General features: G+C 44.7%; 1 protein-coding gene across 1 annotated transcript; it reads left to right on the forward strand.

Annotated features, from left to right (window-relative positions):
* Nucleotides 1–1,757: 1,757 nt before the first annotated feature.
* Nucleotides 1,758–17,775, forward strand: AGA (aspartylglucosaminidase). Its single transcript, XM_081021427.1, has 9 exons — nt 1,758–2,243; nt 4,290–4,443; nt 5,560–5,672; nt 7,199–7,311; nt 9,242–9,359; nt 11,584–11,659; nt 12,643–12,750; nt 13,411–13,544; nt 14,197–17,775. The coding sequence occupies exons 1-9, from the start codon at nt 1,862–1,864 to the stop codon at nt 14,295–14,297; spliced, it is 1,299 nt and encodes a 432-aa protein (XP_080877553.1). The 5' UTR covers nt 1,758–1,861; the 3' UTR covers nt 14,298–17,775.
* Nucleotides 17,776–25,611: the final 7,836 nt, after the last annotated feature.

The following is a 25,611-nucleotide window of genomic DNA, read 5'->3' on the forward strand; positions in this document are numbered from 1 at the left end:
GAGCAGAGGTCAAGTTATTGCAGCTCTCAAGTCTTTATGGGTTTTATTATTTTTTGCAGACTTTTATAATAATAGGCTGTGTGGTAACTAGTCTTCCAAAGCCTGCAGCACCTTTTTTCTCTTTTTGTTGTTCTAATAATAATAATAACACAGCCTCAGGCTTTTTAAAATAGTTTGAACGCTCTAAAAATATGCATGCATCTTCAAAACTTATCTTGTCTTACATGAGGTCCTGCCAAGTTGTCGTCCCATTTTTAAGAAATATGAACTATGCATATGGAACCAAATTAACCTCTGGCACTTCTCCACTATGTAGGAGTATATTCTGCAAGTGAAATAATATTATAAATGAAGTGCATTTTCAGGACGGTTATTCCGAAACCTGAAGTAGCACCTGTACCTAAAAAATAAATACAGCTCTAAATTATGTGTTAATTTAGTATTCATATTCATGTGTAGAATTGTGTTTGCCACTATTGTATAAGCATCTCTGTGACGACTTTCTGTGCTCGTGTTGAAAAAATATTAATAATAAGGGGGGGTGAGAAACGAAAGTGTTTTTTCCCCAGTAGTTATTCTATAACCTCCCTGCCACTGAAAAGTAGCATCAGCGCCTGATTTATCCTAGGTGACTGCTGACTGGGAGTTACTGCTCATGTGAGGCTATTCCTGTTATAACTCCTGTGAAAACAGGACATTCAATTCAACTAACGGCCAAACTGCATGTTATGATAGTCACACAGTTTGCCCTTAAGTGGAGGATTTTCCTCCCCCAACTTGTATCTGCAATGGGTCTGATCTGGACTAGCAATCCTCCCCCTTCCCACTCGCAGGTGCTAACACACGCATGCAAACGCAAGTGCAGTTATTCTGTGGTGTTTAAAATATTTTATTTTGTCACTGTCATCATGTATTTGAAGTGGGCAATCTCAGGTCTAGGGACCCAATGTGGCCCTCCAGACTTCTCTTACTGGCCCATGGGATGCTTCCTTAGTCATACACACACCCTTTCTTCCCAGGACACAATCCTCACCGGTTTGCTTTACACCTTCCTTGAGTATTTTGTCTGGCTGGAATATGACCTTCAATGACTCTTAAGTGGCCTGGATGGAGGATAAACAGCCGTTTTAGAATGTGAACAATCAGATTATTCCTTAGGGTGGGAATGATCATATATGCAAATATAGGGTGGGGGACACCTGTCTTGACAGCAAGTACATGTGAAAAGGATCTAGGGATCTTAGTAGACCAAAACTAATATGAGGGCAAACTTAACATGCATCAATAGTATGATGCAGCGGCAGAAAAAGCTAATGCTATTCTAGTGTCCAGAGTAAGGGAAGTAATATTTTGCCTTGGTCACACTTCACCTGGAGTCCTGCGTCCCGTTCTGGACACCACAGTTCAAGAAGGATATTGACAAGCATGCCGATGAGGGTGACCAAGACAATAAAGGGTTTGGAAACCAAGCCTTATGGGGAGGCATGGACAGGTAAGCCGAGGCTGTAACTCTCTCTAGGCAGCACCAGGTGCCTAATCCTTGCTTGCCTGTCTCTGGCATGCTGGGGAGACGTGCTGAGTGGAGGAGGGACTCTTCAACACACACACACACACACACACACACACACACCCATCTGAAATATACTCGGAGTCGAGTGTGAATTTCATGCTCTTTATTCAGCTCGTAGTAACGGACGTTTCTCTCCTTCGTGGCGTGCAAAAGATGAAACATGCGCTTAGCCAGGCACCAACTCTGCGAAGCAACAGGAGCGGCCTATTAAGGCGACTAAGATGGTCTCACCAACACCCCTCGTGGAACTCTCGACGATGGTTCCCCCTCTAGCTCTCCAGTGCTGTTCTGATGAGAGGACGGAGCGGCCCCGCAACTGCCGCTCGGAGAGTAGGGGCGTCTGGAGTGACAAAGAGGAACCGCGCGGCGCACCCAGAAGGCGGAACTTGCCACCAGAGGCCGCTCCGCGCAAGACTTTTACGCGCGCCACAGTCTCCGCCCTTCGCGGGCTACTGCGCGTGCGGCCGATCCGCCGGGTGGTCACGGGATGTGGGGCTGACAGGGGAGCGACTCAGTGGGGCTGGCGGAGCCATGGGGCGCGGGAGCCGCCCGAGGGGACCTTTCTTGCTGCCTCTGCTGCTGCTGCTGCTGCTGGCGGCGGTGGCGAGCGGCGAGGCGCCCTCGCTGCCTCTGGTCCTCAACACCTGGCCCTTTAGGAAAGCCGCCGAAGCAGGTGCTGTCTCGCTTCCTCCAGGGCTTCCGTGGTTGCGCAGAGGAGAGGCTCGAGCGGGCGGGGAGGAACCCCTCGCCCCGTCCTAGGTTTGCCCCAAACTTTGTTTGGGCTCCCCCCACCCCGCACCCCGTTTTCTAGATTCATGATCCAGCCCGGGTCTCAGCGCCACATCTGCAAAGATCCTTGCAGGCGGTTGTGTGCGTGCTGCATGCTGGCATCTGTGGGCTGGGAGAACATCGCACGCTGGCATTAGATGTCTCGAGCAGGATGTGTTGAGCCTTCCTAAAGTCAGGCGTTGAGGAGAAACAGAAGAGCAAAGCAGTCGCTTTTTCGGAGCCCAGGCCCTCCGATCACTTGGGGCTAGTGAAGCAGTAAGGAGGCCCCCTGCTTGGAGGGTTGGGGAGGAATTCAAGCTAACCAGATTTGGGCTGGTTGGAGAGGGAGACTTCACCTTCAGCAGTGTCCTGCCGGACCCTAGGACCCAATTGTTCTCTCCTCCCCCCTCCCTTCCCCTTTTTCTAATTTACGGGAGCCACTATCTCAGTCCCAAAAATCTGTCTGTGGGGAGAGGAGTGGGAAAGGCACTCTGTGCATGTTCAACAGTGCCCTTTTTTAAACAAGACTTAATGTTTGCATTGAAATACGAGAAAGGGTGGTGACAGTTTAAGCCTGGTCAGATGAACTAGCCGTCCACACTGCTACTGTTAAACTTCCTTGGCTTTTCTCTGCTACTTTCCTCTTCCTTGTTTGGTGTGGGACATTTTACGTTCTGGTTTAACGAGACATAATCTACATTACTTAGTGCACGTTAGTCAGCTTCTTAGTGTAGCACTGTTACAGGCAGGGCACTTCCCCCTTCCATTTCAGTGTAGGTCTTTTGATGAAGGGGTTCTGATCCACAGTAATGTGGCAGAAGGGCTCTTAGCATGGCATTTTATTAACACTGGAAACACTGGTGTGCTGCTGTGTCTGCAGAAGTTCAGCTTGTGTTGTGTTCTGTATTAGCTACATAATTTGGTCTACTAGGCCACAGCAACATCTTGTGGCCAGTTGTGCAACATAGATTTCTGCTGGCAGCTCTTGTGGTGGGTGTCTTCACTGGATTCATAACAGCAACATCAGACAGTGCACAGATACGATTTTACACAGTGTGTAAAAAGCGTACTCACTTCCTTCTAGTGAGTGTGCATGCATCTGGGAAAAGATTAATGCGTCCTCTCCCTTGCCCAATATATCCATAAAGTTTGTGCTAAAGTCCATCTTGAGGAAATTCTTGCACCATAAGTGACATGCCTGGCTTGTGAAGGAAGCATATGGAGCAACATTAAATGGTTTTAAACCCCTCAGTGAAATGCCATACAAATGGTTTAAAAATATTTTTTCCCCTTTAACTAGCACATTGTTGCCATATAGTGAGGGTTATCCCATCTCCACCCAGCCCTCCACCCCCAGTCCATTCCTGTTTTGCTGCAACTTGATGCAGACATGTAGCCAGGAGAACTTTCCCCGCCATTTATCACCATGCCAGAAAAAGCTTCCCCACTTAAAAGAGCAGGGCCAGGTTTTTTTATTATAAAAAATGGAAGTTATCTACCCTTGTGCTGCTTTGCTTTTACTTCTAAACATAATTGGCTCATTGGAGACTCTGGGCTTGAAGAAAAAGAAATTAGAATGAACTCAACATTTGTCACATCAGACAAATACGCCATTTTTAATCTATAGCTTGCTTGCCAACTGTGGCTGATGCCAGATTGGCAGGGCAGGGCAGGGGGAGAATACAATGAGAAGCAGACAGTTGACAATTAATGTCTAGGAATCCCAGGTTTAAGAGTTTTGCCACCGATGCTACATTCCCTGAACATGATGGATTTAGTTTTCTGGTACTTATTGACCAGCCTCCATAAAATCAGGACAATGAACACTTACACATTTGCACTGTACTGTGTATTCTAGGGATGGGAATTGGGGGTGTGCTTTTTAAGAATATGACTTCTATGTAGTTTACATGTGGAGTGAGTGGAATTTTGTTGTTGTTGTTCCTTTCAGCTTGGAGTACCTTACTGGCCGGTGGTTCTGAACTGGATGCAGTAGAGAAAGGCTGTGGTCAGTGTGAAGTTGAGCAATGTGATGGAAGTGTGGGGTATGGAGGACACCCAGATGAACATGGAGAAACAACATTGGATGCTATGATTATGGATGGGTAAGGAATCCCACATCATTCCTAACAGGCATAGGGGTTCTGCTATCAATTGCATGCAGCTCCTCCATGTTCAGAATCTTCCCAATTCACTTCAAAGAGTAGACAGTTTTGTTCTTGCTGCCCTCTCCATTGAAAAGCTGATGGGAACCTATGAGCCCAGAAGGGCATGCGTGCATCTGAGACTAACTGGGCTGTTACTAGGGATGGGGTTTTTCTTCTAAATCTTTATGTCAGTCTTATCCACACATATATATTTTTTTCTAGTTTCTGTTTCACTCCTTGATCTCAAGAAGTACAGTTTCTTTACTGGCTTATTGCATTATTATGCACATTATTTCATACACACTCCAGGGTCTCTAAAGTAACTAGCAGATAAACAAACATATGGCAATGTATGTAACTGGCCCTGCTCTCATGTGCACTAGTAGCAATAGAGTGTATGCATTTGGTTTAGCAAGTCAGGTTTAGCTCTATTTTTTCCTATCACTAAATATGCTTTAAAATGTCAGTTTAAAGAGAGCACATGCCCATCTGAACTGTAGTCTATAGCAGTGGACCCCAAACTTTTTTACCCACAGACCACTTGCAAATTGTTGAGGCTGACCACTTAAATGGTTTTTTCTGCCTGCTGTAGCAATCGTACTGTGCTAGATGCTGTATGAATTTTAATTGTGTCTTTATTGCTGCTTTAATTTCCTGCATATTGCATTTTATTCTATTACAATGTGAATTCCATAGAATTCACATTATAATACATTAAAATGCAATATGAGAAATTAAAAGCAATTAGAATGCAGTTAAAAGTCAGAATGAATATTTAAAGCAATAGATGTGTTATATTCAACTACAAATCCACAGACATGCCACAAACCACCTGAATAAACCACTCATGTTCTGTGGACAGTCATTTGGGAATTCCCCATCTACAGGTTCAACCCATTTAGTCTAATGGGATTGCAAGTAACGTTTGGACACCAATCTTCATTTTTATACTTATCTCATGCTTGTCCTTTAGATGTGGCATACATTATTCTTATACTCTGCGTTTCTTGATTTAAACTTAAGACTCTGTTTGTCTGTTTTGCTTTTGGGTACATTTGTCTGTCTTTGGTCCAGTAATACTATGGAAGTTGGGGCAGTAGCTGATCTCAGACGCGTAAAAAATGCTATTGGCGTGGCACGGAAAGTGATAGAGCATACTCAGCACACCTTATTGGTTGGAGAGTCAGGTAACTTCCTTCATTTTGCTCCCTTGAAATTTTGGCTCCGCCATGCAGTGGTGGAAGGCAGCCACCTCTGTCCAAATGAAGTTAAGTTGCCTTGCTGGTGTCAAGAACTTTGTCACGAGTTGGTTGTGACAAGTTACTTGATTTCATTAAGATACAGTGCAATGCTTTAGCGCAGGTGTGGGGAACCTCTGGCCCTCCAGATGTTGCTGAACGACCACTCCCATCATCCCTGGTCATGCTCACTGGGGCTGGTGGGAACTGTCATTCAGTAACATCTGGCAGGCCAAAGGTTCCTCACACCTGCTTTAAATGGATAGGGGCCACTGTGCTCTGGTTTGGCTTGATAGGTTATTTCTGCTCTCTTCATCATGCACTCCAGTCTCATTAAGTTCACAATTTTGTTTTGTTTGTTTATTAAATTTCTATACTGCCCTTCATCTGAGGATCACAGGGTGGTTTACAGTATAAACACACACACACACACATTGGCAGCTAGTGCAGTTGAGCCAGGATTGGTGTTATATGCTCAAACCATCTTTCTACAGTTTTTATCGTAAATTTCGAACCATCTTCAGAGGCAGGCCCATGTATAACACATTGCAGTAATCTAACCTAGAGGTGTGGTGTTTACTCCCAGTTTGGAAAGGTCCCGTCTCCTCAAGGTGGGCAATAGAGGCATTTTTGTTCTGCCAAATTTTTGAGGTGTTAATTTTATCAAATTATGGTTTTGTTTGTGTATTTATTATTATTGAATGCTCTTGTATGTAGAAGAGGATTTTTGGTTTTTTATATACTTGGTTGGGGAACTCTTTTTGGAGACCAAAGGTAAATGTTTTTTATAGATTAAAATAATAAATTTGTATTGAATCGCAGCCTTCAGTGAAAAAACTCAACACTGATTTTTGGAACTTTAGCTTTAGAAATTATTCTTTAAAAAGTATAGCTGCAACAGATAGCTCAGAAAGGATTCTGTGAAAACACAAGCTGTGCAGTTATAAATATGATGTCCCCCAAAACACTTTTCTCTTTAAAAAATTTAACAGGGAAAAAATAGAAACATACTTCAGATATATTAGATAAAAACAATAGGATATTTTTTTTAAATAATCAATACAGTCTAAAACATTCTACTTTGAATTCTTAAAGTTTCTATCTGACAGTGTAGTGGAACATTGCTGTTTCTTATCACAAGTCTTTCATTTATGGATTCCATGTTGCAAATTGATATACTTCCTCTTAGTTTGCTATCAGTCTTCAGCATTCTGAAGCCCCCGATATATGTTCTTGTTCTAGAAAATGAGAAAGGCATTTCTGTTGAGGACAAAATCATAATAATGTATACACTTGTATAGGGCAGTGACTTGGGCTCTGACTGCTGTAATACAATATGAAAATGGTTTACAAGTGCCATGCCGTGTTTTCATAGAGATCTTGATGAGCTGAAAAGTGTCCTCTTGCACGCTTGTTGAATTGCAAATACAGTTACATAGAAAAAGAAATTACTCATTATTTTCTGTTCCATAAAGCCTCACTATTTGCAGAAAGCATGGGGTTTCCAAGTGAAGACCTGACTACACAGAGCTCTCTTTCAATGTACTTACAGTGGCTTAATCGAAACTGTCAGCCAAACTTCTGGAAGGTAAAACACAACTTTCTCCCTTGTTTTTTCTTGTTTTATAAACCTGGTGGCTACACTGTATTAAATATTGTTCTGCCACCAATCTTGGAGGCAGTATGCCTCTGGATGCCAGCTGCAGGGAATTGCAAGCGAGGAGAGTGTTGTTGCACTCAGGTCCTGCTTACAGGCTTCTCATGGGAATCTGGCTGGCCACTGAGAACAGAATGGTGGACCAGATTGGCTTTGGGCCTTATCCAGCAGGGCTCTTCTTATGTCTGCAACATTCCCAGCACCCCACTCCATCATTGGAGCAAGCTGCAGGGGAAGAGGAATGTGCTGTGTACCAAAGAAAAATGTATGTGAATGTGTACAAGAGAGTTCTCCAATGGAGCTAGGCCTATGGAGCCAAAAGGTCCTGTTGATCAGCTTTGAGGGTCCTGCTCTTCGGTTCTCTTTGGCCTCCAGTCGAGCTAGAATTGGTCACTGCTGATACCCGCTTCTGCTAACCAGTTCAACTTGAATCCTTCCACTGCATCTGATTCTTGCTCTTTCATATTGTCTGCCTTGTAAGTGTTGGGCACCTGATAATCCTATCTGTGTCCCCCTGCCATCACTGGACAGTTGCTTTTAAGGAGTTTTATGTACCTAGGGACTTCCCCGTGTTCTTCTATTCACCAGATCCTCTGTGGGAGCTAGGTTTAAGCTTCTTGTTTATCTTTCACATATGTTTTCTGCTCTTCCCCCACCTTGGAACTTTTTAGCTTTGTGCCATGATTAGAATCCACACATTGTTATTTCATATAAACAAGCCCAAGCTCTGCCTGCTGTTTGCCTTATTTTTAAAATCCTAAACTATTTTTATGTTCTGGTTAAGATTTTTTTTTTTAAAAAATTGCCTCTAGCCTTGCATCTGGAATTCAGGTTCATTTTAAGATCTGCTCTGAGCCTGCTGTGATCCTGATAAGTGTGTAACCATTAAATCTCTGTGGACCCGTTCAGCATGGGCATTTTTTGTTTTTATGCTACCTCGCTCAGATGTATAACTATGGGCATACTTAAAAAAATAAATCTCCAATTAGATATTTACTGTTAAGAAATATAATATGGAACTCCGGTACTATTTGTTTATCATTGAATCAGAAGCCTATTGTGATTTGTGTAAAATGTTTTCTTCCTTCGTTGTGCATGCAGATCCCACCCTCTTGACTATCTATACCCTTCAAGTTATCCCTGCAGAAAACACAGGCTATGTAGAAACCTGTAGAGGGACCTCTGCACCCAAGATTGTAGGAAGAAAGTTGAAAGATAACAACCTTTAAGGCTAGCAGGAGAGGTCTGTGTGGCTGAAGCAAAGTCTTTCTTAATTATTTTAACTTGAGCCACCAGCAAAAGGGGAAAAAATAGGGTGTGTTAGATTGTAAAGGGTGTTTGCAGAGTATGTGGAGTGGAAGTAGAGCAAGTTGAATTATCCGGCTTCAGTGCCTTTAGCCGTATGGTTTGTCTATAAAGTTGTCTCATCACAATCAGCATGGATGCTCATGAGGATTGAGAAAAACTGATCTTGAATTATAGCAGTAGGTGGTAAGACAAATTATCATGCTGCGTTTTTTGCACATAGAATGTTGATGTATTATTTCTCTGCTGGCTGTTCATTGTAGGAAACATTTGCAAATCACATAACGTGGAATCTGAGCAGGGCTGCGATAACTAGAGTGTTTTGAGTATTGAGTTACTCTAAATTGAGGGAGATGCTTTTGTCTGTTCATTGTTTAAAGCATCTGAGCTACAGTAATTTGCCTTCGATGAAACTTCTTCATCCTTGGCATATACAGAAATCTTACACTATTCTTTTAGGATGACGGGGGGGGGGGAGGGATAGAAGACAGGTTTGTTTGAAATGCCAGTTTGTTTTTCTTCCAAGATTTTAATGTGAATGAAACTTTGATTGCAGAGTGTGACGCCAGATGCTTCAAAATCATGTGGCCCATACAAGCAGGCTGCAAAGTTCACCAAAGAAGAGCGGAGTGTATCAAAGAAAAGAATAGATGTTCATAACCATGACACTATTGGTATGCCTTCTTGACAGCAACTTATTTCATGCTGCAATCCCTCTGCTTGTTTTAAATGAGTCACCAGAGAAACTGAATGTGAATAATTTTAAGCGGGATGTAAGGACACAATCCACTTAAGAACAAACTCTGCCTGATGCAGAGATAACATCAGTGATTCAGCAAGACATTTCCCAAGCGTGAAGCCTTAGCACCCCATAATGTTGAATGCTGTGCTGTCAGATTACACATAGTTGCCTCTCTGCTGGTTGTGGGGCTCTGCCCAGGAGGGTGAAACGCTACTGTGTGTAGGAGCCTTGAAATGAGGAGTCTTGAAGCTGATCATCAGCAGCCTTGGATCCACTTGATCCAAAAGTTCCTCGGGCTTCTCAGCTATGTCAATATATTGCTGGCATAGTGAAAAATTTCACGGAAGCCACCTTCCACCTTGGCAAGCATGAGCTGGTAGGACTTGGGATGTGGAAGGACACCTGCCATGTTAACCCTCACCCCATTCTGTAAATCTCCCTACTTACTGTAGGAACCTGGCCTGTGCTTCTCTGTTTAGTTCTAGAATTAGGAATGTGACATTCTATTCGCCTTTCACCCTTCCTTCCCAGTCCCCGCACATTCATACATTCATTCTACAGATATATGATGAGCATTTTACATGGTCTGATGAGGCAGAACTTGTGTTGGTAGAACATGATTATCATCCAAAATCGAAGCACCACTTTGTTTTCAAGCAGGAACAACTTAATTTACTCTTTTTGCTTGCTAGTTTGCTGAACGTGCATCAAGAGTGCTCCTTCTTGAAGAAGTAATTTCAAAATGAGCTTATATATTCCAGTGAATTGATCATCCTAGTGGATATTCCAGAACTACATAGGTCTGGAAGTTTTTTTTTCAAATAAGCTCAAGTTTCAACTTTACATTTTGCAAAATTAGCTGAAAATGGGACGGGGCGGGGGACGACGACTTTGTTTGGATCCAGCCTCTTCCATCTGCATAGTAATTAAATTTGGAATTTACAGAAGCACCTAAGTGACTTGGGAGCACAAGCCTCATTCCCAGACACTTAAGAGGCACTTCTAGTGTGATGATTAAATTCGTCACCACCAAGTAATTAGCATTTTAAAAATGTCAAATGCCAAGGTTCTTGCTAATCTAAAGGTGTGTCCTTATGAACTTTTGCACCTTGGCAGTTTGCCCAAGCCAGTGATTTATTCTTTGCTTCCCTTCTTTGGGAGGCAAAGAAAGAGCAAAACTGAACTAGGCTACTGTAGGCAGTTGCATTCTGTAGGCAAATTGCCTACTTGGCAAATAATTGAATGCAAACTTTGAACAATTGCTTCATGCTGTGTCAGTTGACACTATGTTTATGGCACTCGCTGCCTTCCAGTAGCCAGTGCATGAATTATCTGGATGTGGGTCTATAAATTAACAATTAAGTGTCCTAAAATATGTATTTCCACACTTGAAGTGAATGATTATAATGCCTCCCATCTGAAGCCAGGAGCCAAAGCCCATGTTTCTGACTTAATCTGCAGAATTATGGGGCAGACTGTGATCCTGGTGATCATCTGTCTTCGCAGATGGAAGATTTTCTTTCTTTAAACGTAATAGATGGACTCTAGGGTGGAGTTACTCCAAACGTAAAAGAGGCCTAAGGAAGGCAAACAGTTCCCAGGTGAAGTGGATCCCATCACCATCTAGTTGTGATAAGAAAAGATTGTGGCGACTGTTGTATATTACCGGGAACTCTTAAAATAGGTGTGAGGGACCCCCAGCTTCCAAACCTGATTGCACCTGTCAGGCCTCCCATTTGGCCTTCAAGACCATTTTGGCCCAACTGCACACAGCTGCTGTCATATATGTTGTCAGTATGGGCCAGGTCAAAAGGTGGCTTAATTGAAAAGGGGTTTGCAGGCCCGGCTGATCAGCAGTGCCTGCAAAGCACTATGTAAAACAATGGGCAAGATCGTGCTTTGTCCAAGGGTTACATTGCCCAGAATTTAGAAAGGGATTTCCTGAGCTCCACCCACCTGTCAAATTTGGCCCATGAGGGGATGGGGAGATAAACATTGTAACTCACTGGTCAAACCCAGTTCCCCACTTTTGTCTGAAGGACAGCAGGAGTCTGGTCTGTTTTAAAGGGTGGTCGCCTAACATTACCCCTATCCAATTAACAAAATCATTAACCCATAATGCTGCTTCTAAATTCGCTACCTGTTTTCATTTGTAGGCATGATTGTGATTGGTCAGAATGGAAGCATTGCTGTGGGGACGTCAACAAATGGTGCAGACCACAAAATTCAGGGGTTAGTGTCACAATAAAATCAAGATTCCTTATTGATGAGATTTGTTTTCCTTTCTTGAGTGCTGTTTATAGTAAGCATGAGTGTGTATGTGAACTGCTGCTGTAGTGGTAATGATTTTTATATTACTTGAAAGAAGGATTTTGTGGATATGTGAAGAATGCATGAATTTGTTTTCTGTCTTCTTCCTCTGCAATTCTATCCGTTTTAGAGCTGTGCTTGATTATATTGGATGTTTAAGTTAAGTGTTGCCTTGATATTTCAGCCCAGTTCAGCAAATATAATAATAAATATTGCTGTCCAAAAAGAACGGAATTGAGGCATGAGAAAATAAAATCTGCTATTATATACTGAGACTTACCACTATAACTTCTTGAGGTGGTAAGCTTGTGTCTGGGCTGTACTAACTACAGTCAGGGACTCCCATGACTGAACTATCCTCTGCACAGAAAACTAAATGTTGGGGAGAAGCAATTCTAAGTTTTGTGGTTTTTGGTTTGGGGGTGTGTGTCTTATTTTTTAATGGACAAACATTCTGTCATGTATTTTGCAAGGGAAATTCGAGCTCATAGTAGGAAACTTAGACATGCGCAATGAAAGTGCTCTGTATAGAAAAGTGTGGCATGAACAAATGATTGGTGGGAAGACACCCCAAAAGCAGATCAGGATGAATGGCCTAAGCTCTCCTCCTAAAAAAAAAGAAACAAATCTGAACGAATTCTCAGTAAATACCAGACATGGTGTAACCTCTGCCTAAGCTTTGTACGAGCAAATCTGGACAAATGCTTTGTCTGGCAGAGTCCTGAGATTGTACATGTAGCTCCGAGAGGTTTACTCGAGGCAGGCACAGGTTTACTGCCTCAATGAGAAACATGCCTCAGCGTGTCTTTGTTGCTAGCTTGTTTGTGACTCTGTTGGAACTATCAGAATCTTTCCCCATCGCCCGGCTGTTTTCATTGGATTAACATCGCCTTCATCTTTCTTAGACGTGTGGGAGACTCTCCAATTGCTGGAGCTGGAGCATATGCAGATAGTACAGCTGGAGCTGCAGCTGCCACTGGAGATGGGGATTTGATGATGCGCTTCTTGCCCAGGTTTTTATATTCTGTGAACTCTTTGGGTCTTTTTGATACTGGGCTTCATTGTGAGACCACCCTGAGGTAAAAGATGGGCTTTGTACAGGCAAGCTCAGAAGCTGCACTGCACTGCTTCAAGCCTTGGGGGTGTCACTAGGCATGCCCATAGGTCCTTCGTGATGTAGGAAAACAACATCATCCTGGGGATTTTGCTTAGCCTTGTCCAAACACTAGTTATCAACCAGGATTTTGAACTAATAATAGCTATTTCACATTTCGTTTAAATATGCAGACTCTCTTTCTACATTCCTAGCCGTAGAAGAATTTTGAAGGGAACTAGTGTTCAGTTCATATTGCACCCAAGCATTAAGACCTGGACAAATTCATATTCCAAACCAGTTAATTATGAGTTTTTGATAACAGTTAGACCCAGGGGATTTGGTCACAGTGGATCACTAGGGCCAAATCAAACCATTCCAGAAATAGGGAACCACCACTAAAAAGGCCCTGTCTTGGTTTTTTATCCCGTGTCAACGTTGGGGCAAGTTCGTGCAAGATTCCCTTTTTGTTATCAGCAGAGGAGGGGTTTTTTTAAGGTTCATTTTCTCCCCCTTGGCATACTATGCCACTTGGAGAACCTTTGTGTTACTATCTGTTTGTTTATTTTCCTTAAATCAGCTATCAAGCCGTGGAGTATATGCGAACAGGAATGGATCCCACCATAGCCTGCCAGAAAGTTATTTCTAGAATTCAGAAATATGAGCCATACTTCTTTGGTGCCGTTATCTGTGCCAACACGAGTGGAAGCTATGGTACGTCCACCTCAAAAGTTTGTTTCATGCAAATTTATAGGTTGGAATAAGTTCGCAACACTCGGATTCTGTGTTCGTTGCCCATTTGTCGCATCAGCATGCAGGAAAGGGCTCAAAACAAAATATTCACTTTTTCGGGGGGGAAACAGAGTCTGAGACTCTGCTTCAAAGCAATCCAAGATCAGTCATGCTGGGTATCTCATTATTGAGCCCTTGGATCACCATGCAGAATCATTTTGCTAATCGATATGACGTATTGGGTTAGGCTGCTCAGTGCACTTCTTTTATCTTTGATTTCCCACAGTTCTCCGTTTGAAAGATTAGAGACTCGTGGACTCATTACATTTGCCAGTATTAAGATGTAAATTGAAACAAAATATACTAAACTTGGAATTATATTTTAGGTTGTGAAGGCCATAGTGCTAGCTGGAGACTCTTTCGTCTTCAAGAGTTTAAAACAAGTGAAGGAAAGATGACTTTTTTTAAAGAAAGCGCAATGCTGGGTTAATTAAGGCTGTAAAAGAACAATTGCCCAATTGTAGTTGAATTAATAGTGGGATCCTTAGATGTTAAAAGCACAAGAAGACAGATTAATGCGCCTCTCATAGTTTGTTCTCTCTTTATTCTCTTATCTCTCCCTTTCCTGACACAGGTGCTGCCTGCAATAAAGTTTCAGGATTCACACAGTTTCACTTTATGGCTTCTAATCCCACTTTGAAGCAACCATCTGAGCAAATAATAGACTGCATTTAACACAGCCCCCCCCCCCCCGCCCCCCTAAACTTAAAGAGTTCACTGGAAGAAACGAAGACGACAAAATTAAACTTTTGCCATTGCCGTTTTTTACAAAAATTAGTTGTGCACACAATTTACCCATAAATTATAGCGCAGAGGGGTTACTGACTTGTGCCAAGGAGCCTTTATGCTCTGTCTTAAGACTGTAATCTTTTGGCCCTTGGGAGGAGGGGGGGCAGAGAAAGAGAGTGCCAGATCTCCACCCCCTAGGCTTTCCTGCTGCCCTACTGACATCAAAGAGAGAGCAGGAGCCATCGCTGTCTCATCCTCCTGACATGCTCCGAGAATGGGAAGATTTCCCCTCAAGATTTCTCATTAATTTCCTCCCAGTTATTTTCTATAGGGGGGTAAATGTTCCAAACTAAATAAGGTAAAAGGATAGAGGAGGGTTTCCTAGCAGGAAACTGAATTTTAGGTGGCCTTCACTCTCGGCCCCTACAATTTAAGATTGTAGCCTTAATTTTGCTTTCCCGTATTGCTGACCCTTAAGTAAATTTAAACAGAATAAGCCGAGTAAAGAAATTCACTCAAATATATGCTGAGATATTTCTCAACTTCAACCAAAGTGGCCTACCGTCTCTGCGAGAGAAGAAATGAATGTGTCAAGCCCAGCCATTTTGAACAAACCCTACCACAAAGCCTTCCTCTCGGCTGACTGCTGTTTTGAAAGATCCACCGGAGTTCTCTTTCCTGTCTCTGGATGAGGAATAGCCCTGCCAGGACACTTCTGAATATGCCCCTTCTGCCAGAAACAGCTGGAAATGCAGCTTCAAGAATGGAGGAGAAATGCAACAGGACAGGGGTTTCAATATTAGCTACGCACTGCTACATTCCACCTGATGTAAAAGAAACCACCTATCAAATATACAGCATGAGCACTCAGCTGTATGAGTCCTGGAAGGACTGTTGGTTATGTTAGTTGAGTATTGACATTTTCCCCATAAACACATTCATTTTTAAGGACAATTTTTAAAATGTACAAATCCAGTCATTCCTTCTAACGATTTACAAAATAATATTCCCCTTTTTACATGCTGGAGCTGCCGAGCTGCCACCCTGCTCTTGAATTTGTAGTACCGTATTTTTTGCTCTATAAGACTCACTTTTTCCCTCCTAAAAAGTAAGGGGAAATGTGTGTGCGTCTTATGGAGCAAAGGCTGCGCAGCTATCCCAGAAGCCAGAACAGCAAGAGGGATTGCTGCTTTCACTGCGCAGCGATCCCTCTTGCTGTTCTGGCTTCTGAGATTCAGAATATTTTTTTTCTTGTTTTCCTACTCCAAAAACTAGGTGCGTCTTGTGGTCTGGTGCGTCTTATAGAGCGAAAAATATGGTAGTTGTTTTTTTAAAAAAAAACCAACAACACACCTCCAAATGTGTTATAATCAGCTACTACTTCCATGCCCTTTCTTGCTGCTAACAACAACAATGATAATAATTTTATTATTTATACCCCAGCCACTCTGCTAACTTCTGGAGCTCTGCTGTAAAGCTCGCTTAGGCCAGTTACTATCAGTCAACCTAACCTAACTTTCCTTTTGTTGCCAAGCCGATAAAGTGGGATCGCCTTGTGAATGTTGCCCTGTGTATGCCCCCCCCCCAAAAAAGATGGATACAAGTAGCTGCTAATAAAAGTCCTTCCTTGGACCCCTGTGAATTCCTTCCTAATCTGCAATATCTCTGCAAAATGCTTCCCACCAGATCTGTTTCCAGATCATTTCAGCCATAGGGCCAAAATCAAGAGCTTAGTTTCCAAAACTGTGTCCTAGACCTGCTGCATTTGGGTTACAACCAAGATCAGTATTAATGCTGTCTTTGCCTTGGTGCAAGATTAACTTGGTGGACCCAAGTGTCACGCTTCTCATTTCACACCTTTCATAGTAATAATAATAATAGTTTTTATTTATACCCCGCCCTCCCCAGCCAAGGCCGGGCTCAGTAGTCTCTGGAACCTACAACCTGCTTTACTCAACCGGGCCAGGTAAGAGATTTTGCCTATCCGCTGGTCCCTGAGACAAGAGCCAATGACAATACTTTGAATAGCACTGGTAAGGCGTCTACTTCTCCATCTTGATTTACTCTTGAAGGACAGACCCACAGGTGCTGTGCTAAACATAGGAAGCTACTTTGTACTGAGACCATTGGTCCATCTTCACATGCTGGCTGGCAGCAGCTTGCCAGGCTTTCAGACAGGAATGTTCCCCAGCCCTGCATGGAGATGTCTGGGATGATCCTGGGACCTTCTGCATGCAAAGCAGATTCCCTTCCACTGAGCCATGGACCTTCCCAAAGCACCATTAATCCCAACCTCCTTTTGGACCACTTTCCAGTACAGGTCCAGTTTCTGGAACCTAGTCCATGTACTTCTTTGCAGAAACCTATTAAAAGGCATTTAAGGTATACATCCACTCTCAGGCCAGGATGCAGCTTCCTCTGTCAGTTCATTCCCTGTTGCTTATCCCCATGACTCTGGGATACTGTATGTCTTTGTGTTGGTTTTGCTGGAAGCAGACTTTGCTCACACAGGGTTTCTGAGTGTAGGTCAAGTCCCTAAATGTATGGTGGTCAGAAATATTTGTTTGTGTTGTTTCAGAGAATATTTCAGGTGACTTTCCTTTTTCCTTTTTTATTACCAGTGTTAACTAAATTGTTTTGGTGAAGCCCATTAAGCTATTGTGTCTGTATTCTGGAGATGTTTCCCTTTGGTGCGGCTTTGTGGAACATAACATTTGATTGGGATCATGCTTTTAAAACAACAACGGGCTCCTGAAGCAGGTCTTCAGACAAAATAAAACATTCTCTTTTTGTGTGTTTTGCAAGAGAAGGTCTTACCTGTTTGTTAAAATTAAGTAAGTGTTTAGGTTGATAAGGACATACTAGTCTGAGGACATACTATTCATGAGACTGAATTTGGATTGTCTCATTGGATTCTAATGTTTCTAAAGCCATTTTTAAAATAAAAATAAATATGTGTTTCTTTGGGGCCTTACACTCCTCTCACTGGAAGCAAAAGGTGTATTCTCTGGAGGCTAGGACCTGAACCAATGGTTTCAAGTTACAAGAAAGGAGATTCTGACAAAACATTAGGAAGAACTTTCTAACAGTAAGAGCTGTTAAACAATGGAACAGACTCCCATGAGAGGTGGTAGGTTCTTCTTCCTTGGAGGTTTTAAACAGAGGTTGGATGGCCCTCTCTCATGTATGCTCTTGTTGAGATTCCTGCATTGCAGAGGGCTGGACTAGAGTCTCTTCCAGCTCTGTTAATTATAAGGATGGACCTTAATAGACTTTAGCCTTTTCTTATGATTTCCCCCCTACAGCAGTCTTAACAATCCTGTAGCGTTCATATCTTCTTAGAAGTAAGCCTCATTAAGTTCAACTGACTACCAGCTAACTGATTATAGGATTGCAGCCTAAGTAAAATTTGCAGAGACAATCATTTTAATGATTCCGAATTTCATTTTATCTTGTGTGGAATGGCAGGGAGAGGGTTTCTTTGCAACATTAAAAGGGGGGGAAATGGAAGCTGTCCTTTGTATTTGGATGAATTATTCTTCATGTATGTTTTGAGGATGAGAATCTCCTTTTAAGATTGCTCAAATAAGTACTTCTGAAGATCCCAGAGTCGGTGAATCTAAAACATTCCATATACCCCCTGCTTTGGAACAACCCAAATTATGATATTCCTTAATAGACTCTGTCCTAATAGCTTTGACATACTGTGCCCAATGAAGATAATTTCTCCTTATCACCATTATTAATTAGAATGTGAGACGTTAGCTGCAGTGTGGTTTAGGGAACCAATTAAAGGACAATAAGGATAGCAAGTGAAGTTGTAATTTTATTTGACTACTAAAGTATTAGCAACTGTATTGACTGAATTAGCTAGAACTAGTAATTTTGTCCTTTCGAGTGGGGTAAAATAAACTTTGGGTACCCAGCTTACATTGTAGACTGCTATGCAGAAGTAGACTGCCTAGGGACAATCTCACTTCTGTGATAGTAAACAGTGACCCCATGTGAAATAGTCATGCCAGGCAAGGAATTGTACCCCGGGTTCTCCCGGTCTTCATTTGACACTCTCATGCGGAATAGTCTGACTGCCTGGATGAGCCTGCTTCAAATATAATTGACATGGAGAGGCCTCCACACAATTGAGGGGCAGCAAGACCACACTGCTGGCATTGCCTCGGAGGTTTCATGGCTTTCTAAGTGTAGACATCTGCTTAGGAAGAGCTGCCCTATGTAGATCTCTCTGTGTGTAGGCTTCCCCTGGAAGCTGGAATCCTCAGCATTCAGGATCCCAACTCCAAAGAAAGTCTCTGCAGATTGGTTTGTGCAGATGTCACAGCTAGTTCATGGATGATGAGGACAATTGTTCATCCTATACTTTTCTGTTCTCTCCCCCATCAATTTACTAACCACAAGAAGTCTGGGTCTTTATGCTAGGGTGACAAGAGTGCTTTAATCTCCTTTAATCCTGCAAACCTAAAGTTCTGGTATGTACTTGAATCTCCCCTGCAAAATAGTGAAAGTCCGAAGGCATCCTCCGGGAGAGTTCCTATACCTTTGTTGTATAATGATGGAAGAATTCCATCCACCATATCTTATGTCATTCTGCTGCAATTCTCCACAGCTCTAGGTAAATGAACCTTCTCAGGGTCTAGACCTGCCAGCCACAATTCACATGAAATCAATGGAGTTACATGACTAACTAGAAATTACCATTGCCTCCCACCTCTGATTGCAGGAAGCTTTTCTAACTGTCTGTGATGGGACGATGAGCTGCTTGTGTGTAAAATCCTAGTCCCTCAGAGTTTGGTCAAGTTTGCAAACCTCTGTCTGTAACGGAGCCCCTTAAACATGGCTCCGTCAGTCGCTGGCAGATTCCGACAGTGGTTGCTTTCGGAATCGCTTCCAACATAAAAGCTCCTTAACGGAAACACGTCTTCTGGACTCTCTGCGTGACAGTTTCCGGCGAGGAGTGGGTGTCCCTACAGGAGGTCCTGAAACCTCCCCACTGTTTTCGCTGGAAGTGTCTCTGAGCCATCCCTCCAGCTCCCTTTCCCTCAGCTCAGCTCCTCTCCCCCTACTGGTTCCCTCTTCAGCTGCTGAGTCTCTCCCAACCTGTGTGAGCCCTTTCACTTCCCTTCCTTCCGATGGCAGTTCCCTGACATCCACCTCCCCTCCAGGGCCCCCTTCATCCCCTCTCGCCCCCTCCTCTACGGGCGGTGAGGAGGCAAAACCCCGGAATGAACTTCCTTCATCTTCCGATGTCCCGAACACTTCTCTCCACCTGTTGCGGTTCCTGGTCTCGAAGTACTCCTCCTCCTCAGAGTCCATCTCCCCTTCCCCTTCCGATTCCGAGAATCCTTCCAACTCCTCCTCCTCATCGGTGGTCCCAAAGTATTCCCTCCGGAACCTTTCCACAGGCTGAGGTTTCCTTGGGAACCTTTGATGGAACGTTTCTATCAATACCTCGTCATTGATATCTTCTGCCATTACCCAAGTGTTTTCTGACTCCGGTTCTCCTTCCCACGCTACCAAATACTCCACCTGATCCCCCTTCCATCTGGCGTCGAGGATTTCTGCCACATGGCTGCTGCATTCCCTTTCTTCTATGACCGGTCCCCGAGTGGCCATCCCTTCTCGTCCCCCCTCATACGGTGACAGTAACGACCTGTGAAATACTGGGTGCAGTTTCATGTGGTTGGGTAACCGGAGCCTGAAAGCCACTGGGTTGACCTGTTGAATGACCTCAAAGGGACCCAATCTCCTGGGTCTTAATTTCTTACAACCTCCTTTGAACGGCAACCCTTGGGTTGACAGCCACACCCTATCTCCCACCCTTATGGTTTCACCTTCCCTTCGGTTCTTGTCTGCCTGCCTCTTGTATTCTTCCTTCGCCCTTTCTAAGTTGAGTTGGAGCTGACGATGGATTGCTTCCATTTCTTCTACAAAATGCTCGGCTGCCGGGACACCCCATCTCTCCCCTTCTCCCCCTGGGAAAGCCCTGGGATGACACCCATAATTAGCCAAGAAGGGGCTCATCCCTGTGGACACATTCTCGGCATTGTTGTAGGCAAATTCCGCCAGCGCCAACTTTTCTACCCAGTCATTCTCTCTGTCATTGACATAACACCTCAGGTATTGCTGGAGGACCCCGTTTGCTCTTTCCGCCTGCCCGTTGGTTTCAGGGTGCCGGGCAGTCGAAAAGTTGACCTCCACCTGCAGTAAGCTCATGAGCTTCCTCCAGAACCTGGAAGTAAATTGTTTTCCTCGGTCTGAGACCACCCTCAATGGCACCCCGTGCAACCTAAAAATGTGTTCTACAAATAACTTCGCTGTCTCTTCCGCCGTGACTGCATGCGAGCAGGCTACAAAGTGGCACATCTTTGTTAGTAGGTCTACCACCACCATGATGGCTGTTTTCCCCTTGGACTTCGGCAGATCAGTCATAAAATCTATCGACACTGCCTCCCAAGGTCGTTCTGGGGTTGGTAAGGGTTCTAATAGCCCCGCCGGTGCCCGCCTCTCCCCTTTGGCTCGCTGGCATTGCTCACACCCTCTTACATACTCCCGTACATCTTCCCTCACCTTAGGCCACCAAAATTCCCTGGTGACCAACCACATGGTTTTGTGTTGTCCAAAATGCCCCGCCGTGGGGCTGTCGTGCAACTGCTTGAGTACCCTCTCCCTTAAGTCTCCTTCAGGGATATACAGTGCCCCTTTGTAATACAAAGCTCCATTTCTTTCCTCGAAACCCCCTGGTTCCTCTCCCTCACCCCTAAGACCTCTGAGCTTATTCTGGGCGTATTCATCATTCTCTGTTTCCTCTACCAGTTCTCTTTGTCCCACCAATGCCGCCCCACACACCCAGCGGTCCTCTGGAATGACATGTCTCTCTTCGGGTGCTCCCTCCCCCTCCAAATATTCAGGTTTGCGTGAGAGAGCGTCCGCCCTAATGTTCTCTGGGCCTGGCACGTAACAAATCTCAAAGTTAAATTTGGAGAACTCCTGGGCCCATCTCACTTGCCGTTGGTTGAGCACTCGTGCCGTCCTCCAATACTCTAGGTTCTTGTGGTCAGTGCACACTTGCACCTTATGTTGTGCGCCAATTAGCAGGTGCCTCCATCTCCGGAACGCCTCATGAATGGCTAGTAGTTCTCGGTCATACACCGTGTAGTTCCTCTCGGATTTGTTCAGCTTTCGCGAAAAAAAGGCACACGGTCTCCACTCTGACTCCTCCTTCCCTGGCTGCAGAAGCACCGCCCCAATAGCTCTGTCTGATGCGTCAGTTTCCACTCTCATCGGTTTTTGTAAATCCACATGCAGGAGTTGTTGTTCCGAGGCGAAGGCCCTTTTTAGTTCCTCAAATGCTCGCTCCGCCTCCTCAGTCCAAACGAACTTCTTCTTACTGCTGAGACAGTCCGTAATGGGCGCCGTCAGGTGGGCAAAGTTTCGGATGAACTTACGATAGAAGTTCCCAAATCCTAGGAACCTCTGCACATCCTTCCTTGTTTTGGGTGTTTTCCATTCCAGCACCGCCTGGACCTTGCCGGGATCCATGGCCAATCCCTTGTCTGACAGGCGATACCCCAGGAATTCCACCTCCTTGGTCTGAAACTGACACTTCTCCAGTTTCACCCACAGCTGGTTGGCTTGCAGCCTGCTCAACACTTCTCTGACGTCTCTCACATGCTGCTCCTCATTCTCAGAATACACCAACACGTCGTCTAAGAAGGCCACACAATTCTTGTAAAGCAAAGGCCCCAGGACGTGGTTCATAAACGATTGAAAGCACGCGGAGCCTCCTTGTAGGCCGAAGGGCATAACTAAATATTCAAATGCCCCCAAAGGGGTGAACATGGTGGTTTTCCATTCATCCCCCTTCCTTATTCGTATCAGGTTGTACGCCCCCCTTAGGTCCAGTTTAGTAAAAATCTTTCCCTTCCTGACCCTTGTCAAAATGTCGTCAATCCTGGGCATAGGGAAAGCCACTGGTTCTGACACTGCATTTAAGGCCCTGAAGTCACACACAAGCCTCGGCTTGTTCGTGTTTTTTTTATCCACAAAAAACACTGGGCTGCCCCCCACCGCCCTGGACTCTCTGATGAACCCTCTCTTCAGGTTCTTGTCAATGAACTCTCTTAGCTCCTGCATCTCTCTGTCTGACATGGCGTACAGCTTGCCTACAGGGAGCTGTGCCCCAGGGAGTAAATTGATTTGACAGTCAAAGGGTCTATGCGGGGGTAGTTGGTCAGCTTCCCTTTCGCTGAAGACGTCGCGGAGATCTGCGTATTGTCGTGGTACCTTCACGTTCTCCGTTACTTCAGTCCCTGCTAGGGTGGCTTGGGCCCCTGCCAAACCCTTTCCCTCTTTGCAGTGTTCTAAGCAATGTGCTGAACCAAAAGAAACCACTCTCTGATGCCAGCCCACCAGCGGATCATGTAACGCTAGCCAGCTCATCCCCAATATAATGGGAGCTCCTCCCAAGGTGGCCACATTAAACGCTATCAGTTCGGTGTGCCTTGCCACCTTCATTATCATTGGGACGGTCTGCAAGCTGACTTCTCCTCCCAACAGCTCCCTGCCATCGATCGTGGTCACCTGCAGGGGGTTGCTTAAAGGGATCGTCTGTATCTGGTGTTCAGCTGCAAACTCTTTGCTCATGAAATTGCAGGAGCTGCCTGAGTCCAACAGCGCCTTTATCTTTAGAGGGTGTCCGTTTGGCAGCTCTAGCGCCACTTCTATCACTAGGGCGGGTTTAGGAGGTTCTGGCGTGGGCACTTTCACTGCTCTTTGGCCTGGCTGCTGTGCCCCGACGGTGGCAGCCAGGCGTTGGCTTTTACTTGCTTCGGTATTTCTTCCTCTCTTCCCTCCACAGCTCCTACCATCCCTTGCCATTCCTTCCTCTGGGGGCAGACTCTGGCAAAGTGACCTGGCTGTTGGCAGAGATAGCATTTCCGGGCGCCTTTTCCCTCCTTCTTTCCCCCCTCACTGGGCTTTGAAACTGCGCGCGCGCGCGCTGTTCCGATTTCCATCGGCTCTGCCGGCGGGAAAGTTGGCTCTGGAATGTCTGGAATGCGGAACTCCTTCCAACGTTCCCCCTTCCCTTCCTGCCTCTCCAATGCTCTCGCCTCCTGGCGCGCTCCTATGGTCAGCGCTGATTTGGTCAGCTGGTCCATAGACTCCGCCCTGGGCGCCCGGGAAAGTTCGTCTTTCACAGCCGAAGAAAGCCCTTCTTCAAAGAGCATTTGAATGGGTTCCGCCGATAGATCCCACCCCAATTTATGGATCAACATGGTGAACTCAGTCCAGTACTCACGGACAGATCGGCTCCCCTGTTTGCAAGCCATTAACTGTCTGCGGACCACTCCCTGTTCAATATCGCTGGAAAACATCAGATCCATGGCGCGAAAGAACTTCATCGTGTCCTTTAGGACGTCACTATTCGCTGCCATCAGGGGTCTAACCCAGTCTCTCGCCCCCTTTTCAAGATGCCCAATCACGAAAGCCACTCGTGATTCCTCGTCAGGGAATTCATCAAACTGCAGATTGAGGGCATATTGCATCTCTGTCCGAAAGCCATGATAGTCTTTGGGCTCCCCCCCAAACTTCTGCACCAATCCTGGTACCTTTCTGACGAGCTGGGTGTCTTTCCCCTTTTTGTCTGCATGCTGAGCCCTCCTCTCCTCAAGCCTCGCCGTCTGCAGCGCTAGCTGGACCTCCAACACCCGGTACCTTTCTTCCAGGCTTGGACCCGCTCCAGCTCCTGCTTCTCCGGTTCCGGCTGGGTTGCTCATGATGCCTTCTCCTGCACAAGCTGCTCACGAAGACTGTCGGAATGCTGTGATGGGACGATGAGCTGCTTGTGTGTAAAATCCTAGTCCCTCAGAGTTTGGTCAAGTTTGCAAACCTCTGTCTGTAACGGAGCCCCTTAAACATGGCTCCGTCAGTCGCTGGCAGATTCCGACAGTGGTTGCTTTCGGAATTGCTTCCAACATAAAAGCTCCTTAACGGAAACACGTCTTCTGGACTCTCTGCGTGACAGTTTCCGGCGAGGAGTGGGTGTCCCTACAGGAGGTCCTGAAACCTCCCCACTGTTTTCGCTGGAAGTGTCTCTGAGCCATCCCTCCAGCTCCCTTTCCCTCAGCTCAGCTCCTCTCCCCCTACTGGTTCCCTCTTCAGCTGCTGAGTCTCTCCCAACCTGTGTGAGCCCTTTCACTTCCCTTCCTTCCGATGGCAGTTCCCTGACACTGTCTAACACTCTACATGGCCTCTTCAGAATTAATAGCAACTTCTTATTAACATAGTTTGTCCTGCACCAGACATGTCAAAAGTAAGGACTGCAAGCTCTCAAGTCCAAAACATCACTTTTATTGTTCCTAATAAGCTGGAAGAGTTTTCACAGGTTGTCAATTTGCCTGCATAGATTGGGCTTATGAGTACATGACATGCTCATCTACAACATGCCTACCTACATTCATATAATGGTACAAAATCCAAAAAAATCTGTTGGTCTACTTCTATCTATGATGGTTGCATTACTTCCATCCAGACCAGCGGCTGGAGAAAGTAAATTTAATTTGCTGGGAAACAGCAAAAGAAAATAGAATCCTGAAAAGGAAAACAAAAGAAATGCTCCTTAACTAAGCTCTTGTATTTGAAGCAGTCATTTTATACACATCAACAAGCACTGTAAAGACCAAAGAAGAAAACTGTCATATTTCATGCCAAAGATGTCTTGTCTCTAGCAGAGATCCCTACTGTTTTGATAGCCATTGTTAAAATTATATACTGAACCCCTACAGTGATGTCCCACTCCAGGGGGAATAAATCAAAGGTCAGCTATACAGAAAACAAGACACTGCTCTCATTAAATAAGGGTGAAAATGGCAACGGCATCACCTTTCAAATGTTCAAGCTGGCACTACTTAACATAGGACTAATCTGCTTCTCACTCTGGTTGCTTGGTCATTGGGATTTAAAAACAAAACAAAAGCAGGCCTTTAGTAAGTATGTGCATAGTATGGTAAATTAAAGAATGGTAAACAAATAGAAACCAAGCAAGCTGGCTAATAATAGTGTCTATTTGGCATGGAGAGCATATTAATTTATATTAACATTCTAAACTAGGATTTTAGCTCACCAGATCATTATAGAAGAAGGGTGATTTGCAACATACGTCACTGCACATTCCTGCTCATTTGGACCAGGAATTTAAGCAGGCACAATGCAGGTAAGCTGGTACAGTCAACAGGGGAAGGCAGAC

The sequence above is a fragment of the Podarcis pityusensis genome (genome assembly GCF_964106645.2).
Source record: "Podarcis pityusensis genome assembly, chromosome: 9".
Classification (NCBI taxonomy): Eukaryota; Metazoa; Chordata; class Lepidosauria; order Squamata; family Lacertidae; genus Podarcis; species Podarcis pityusensis.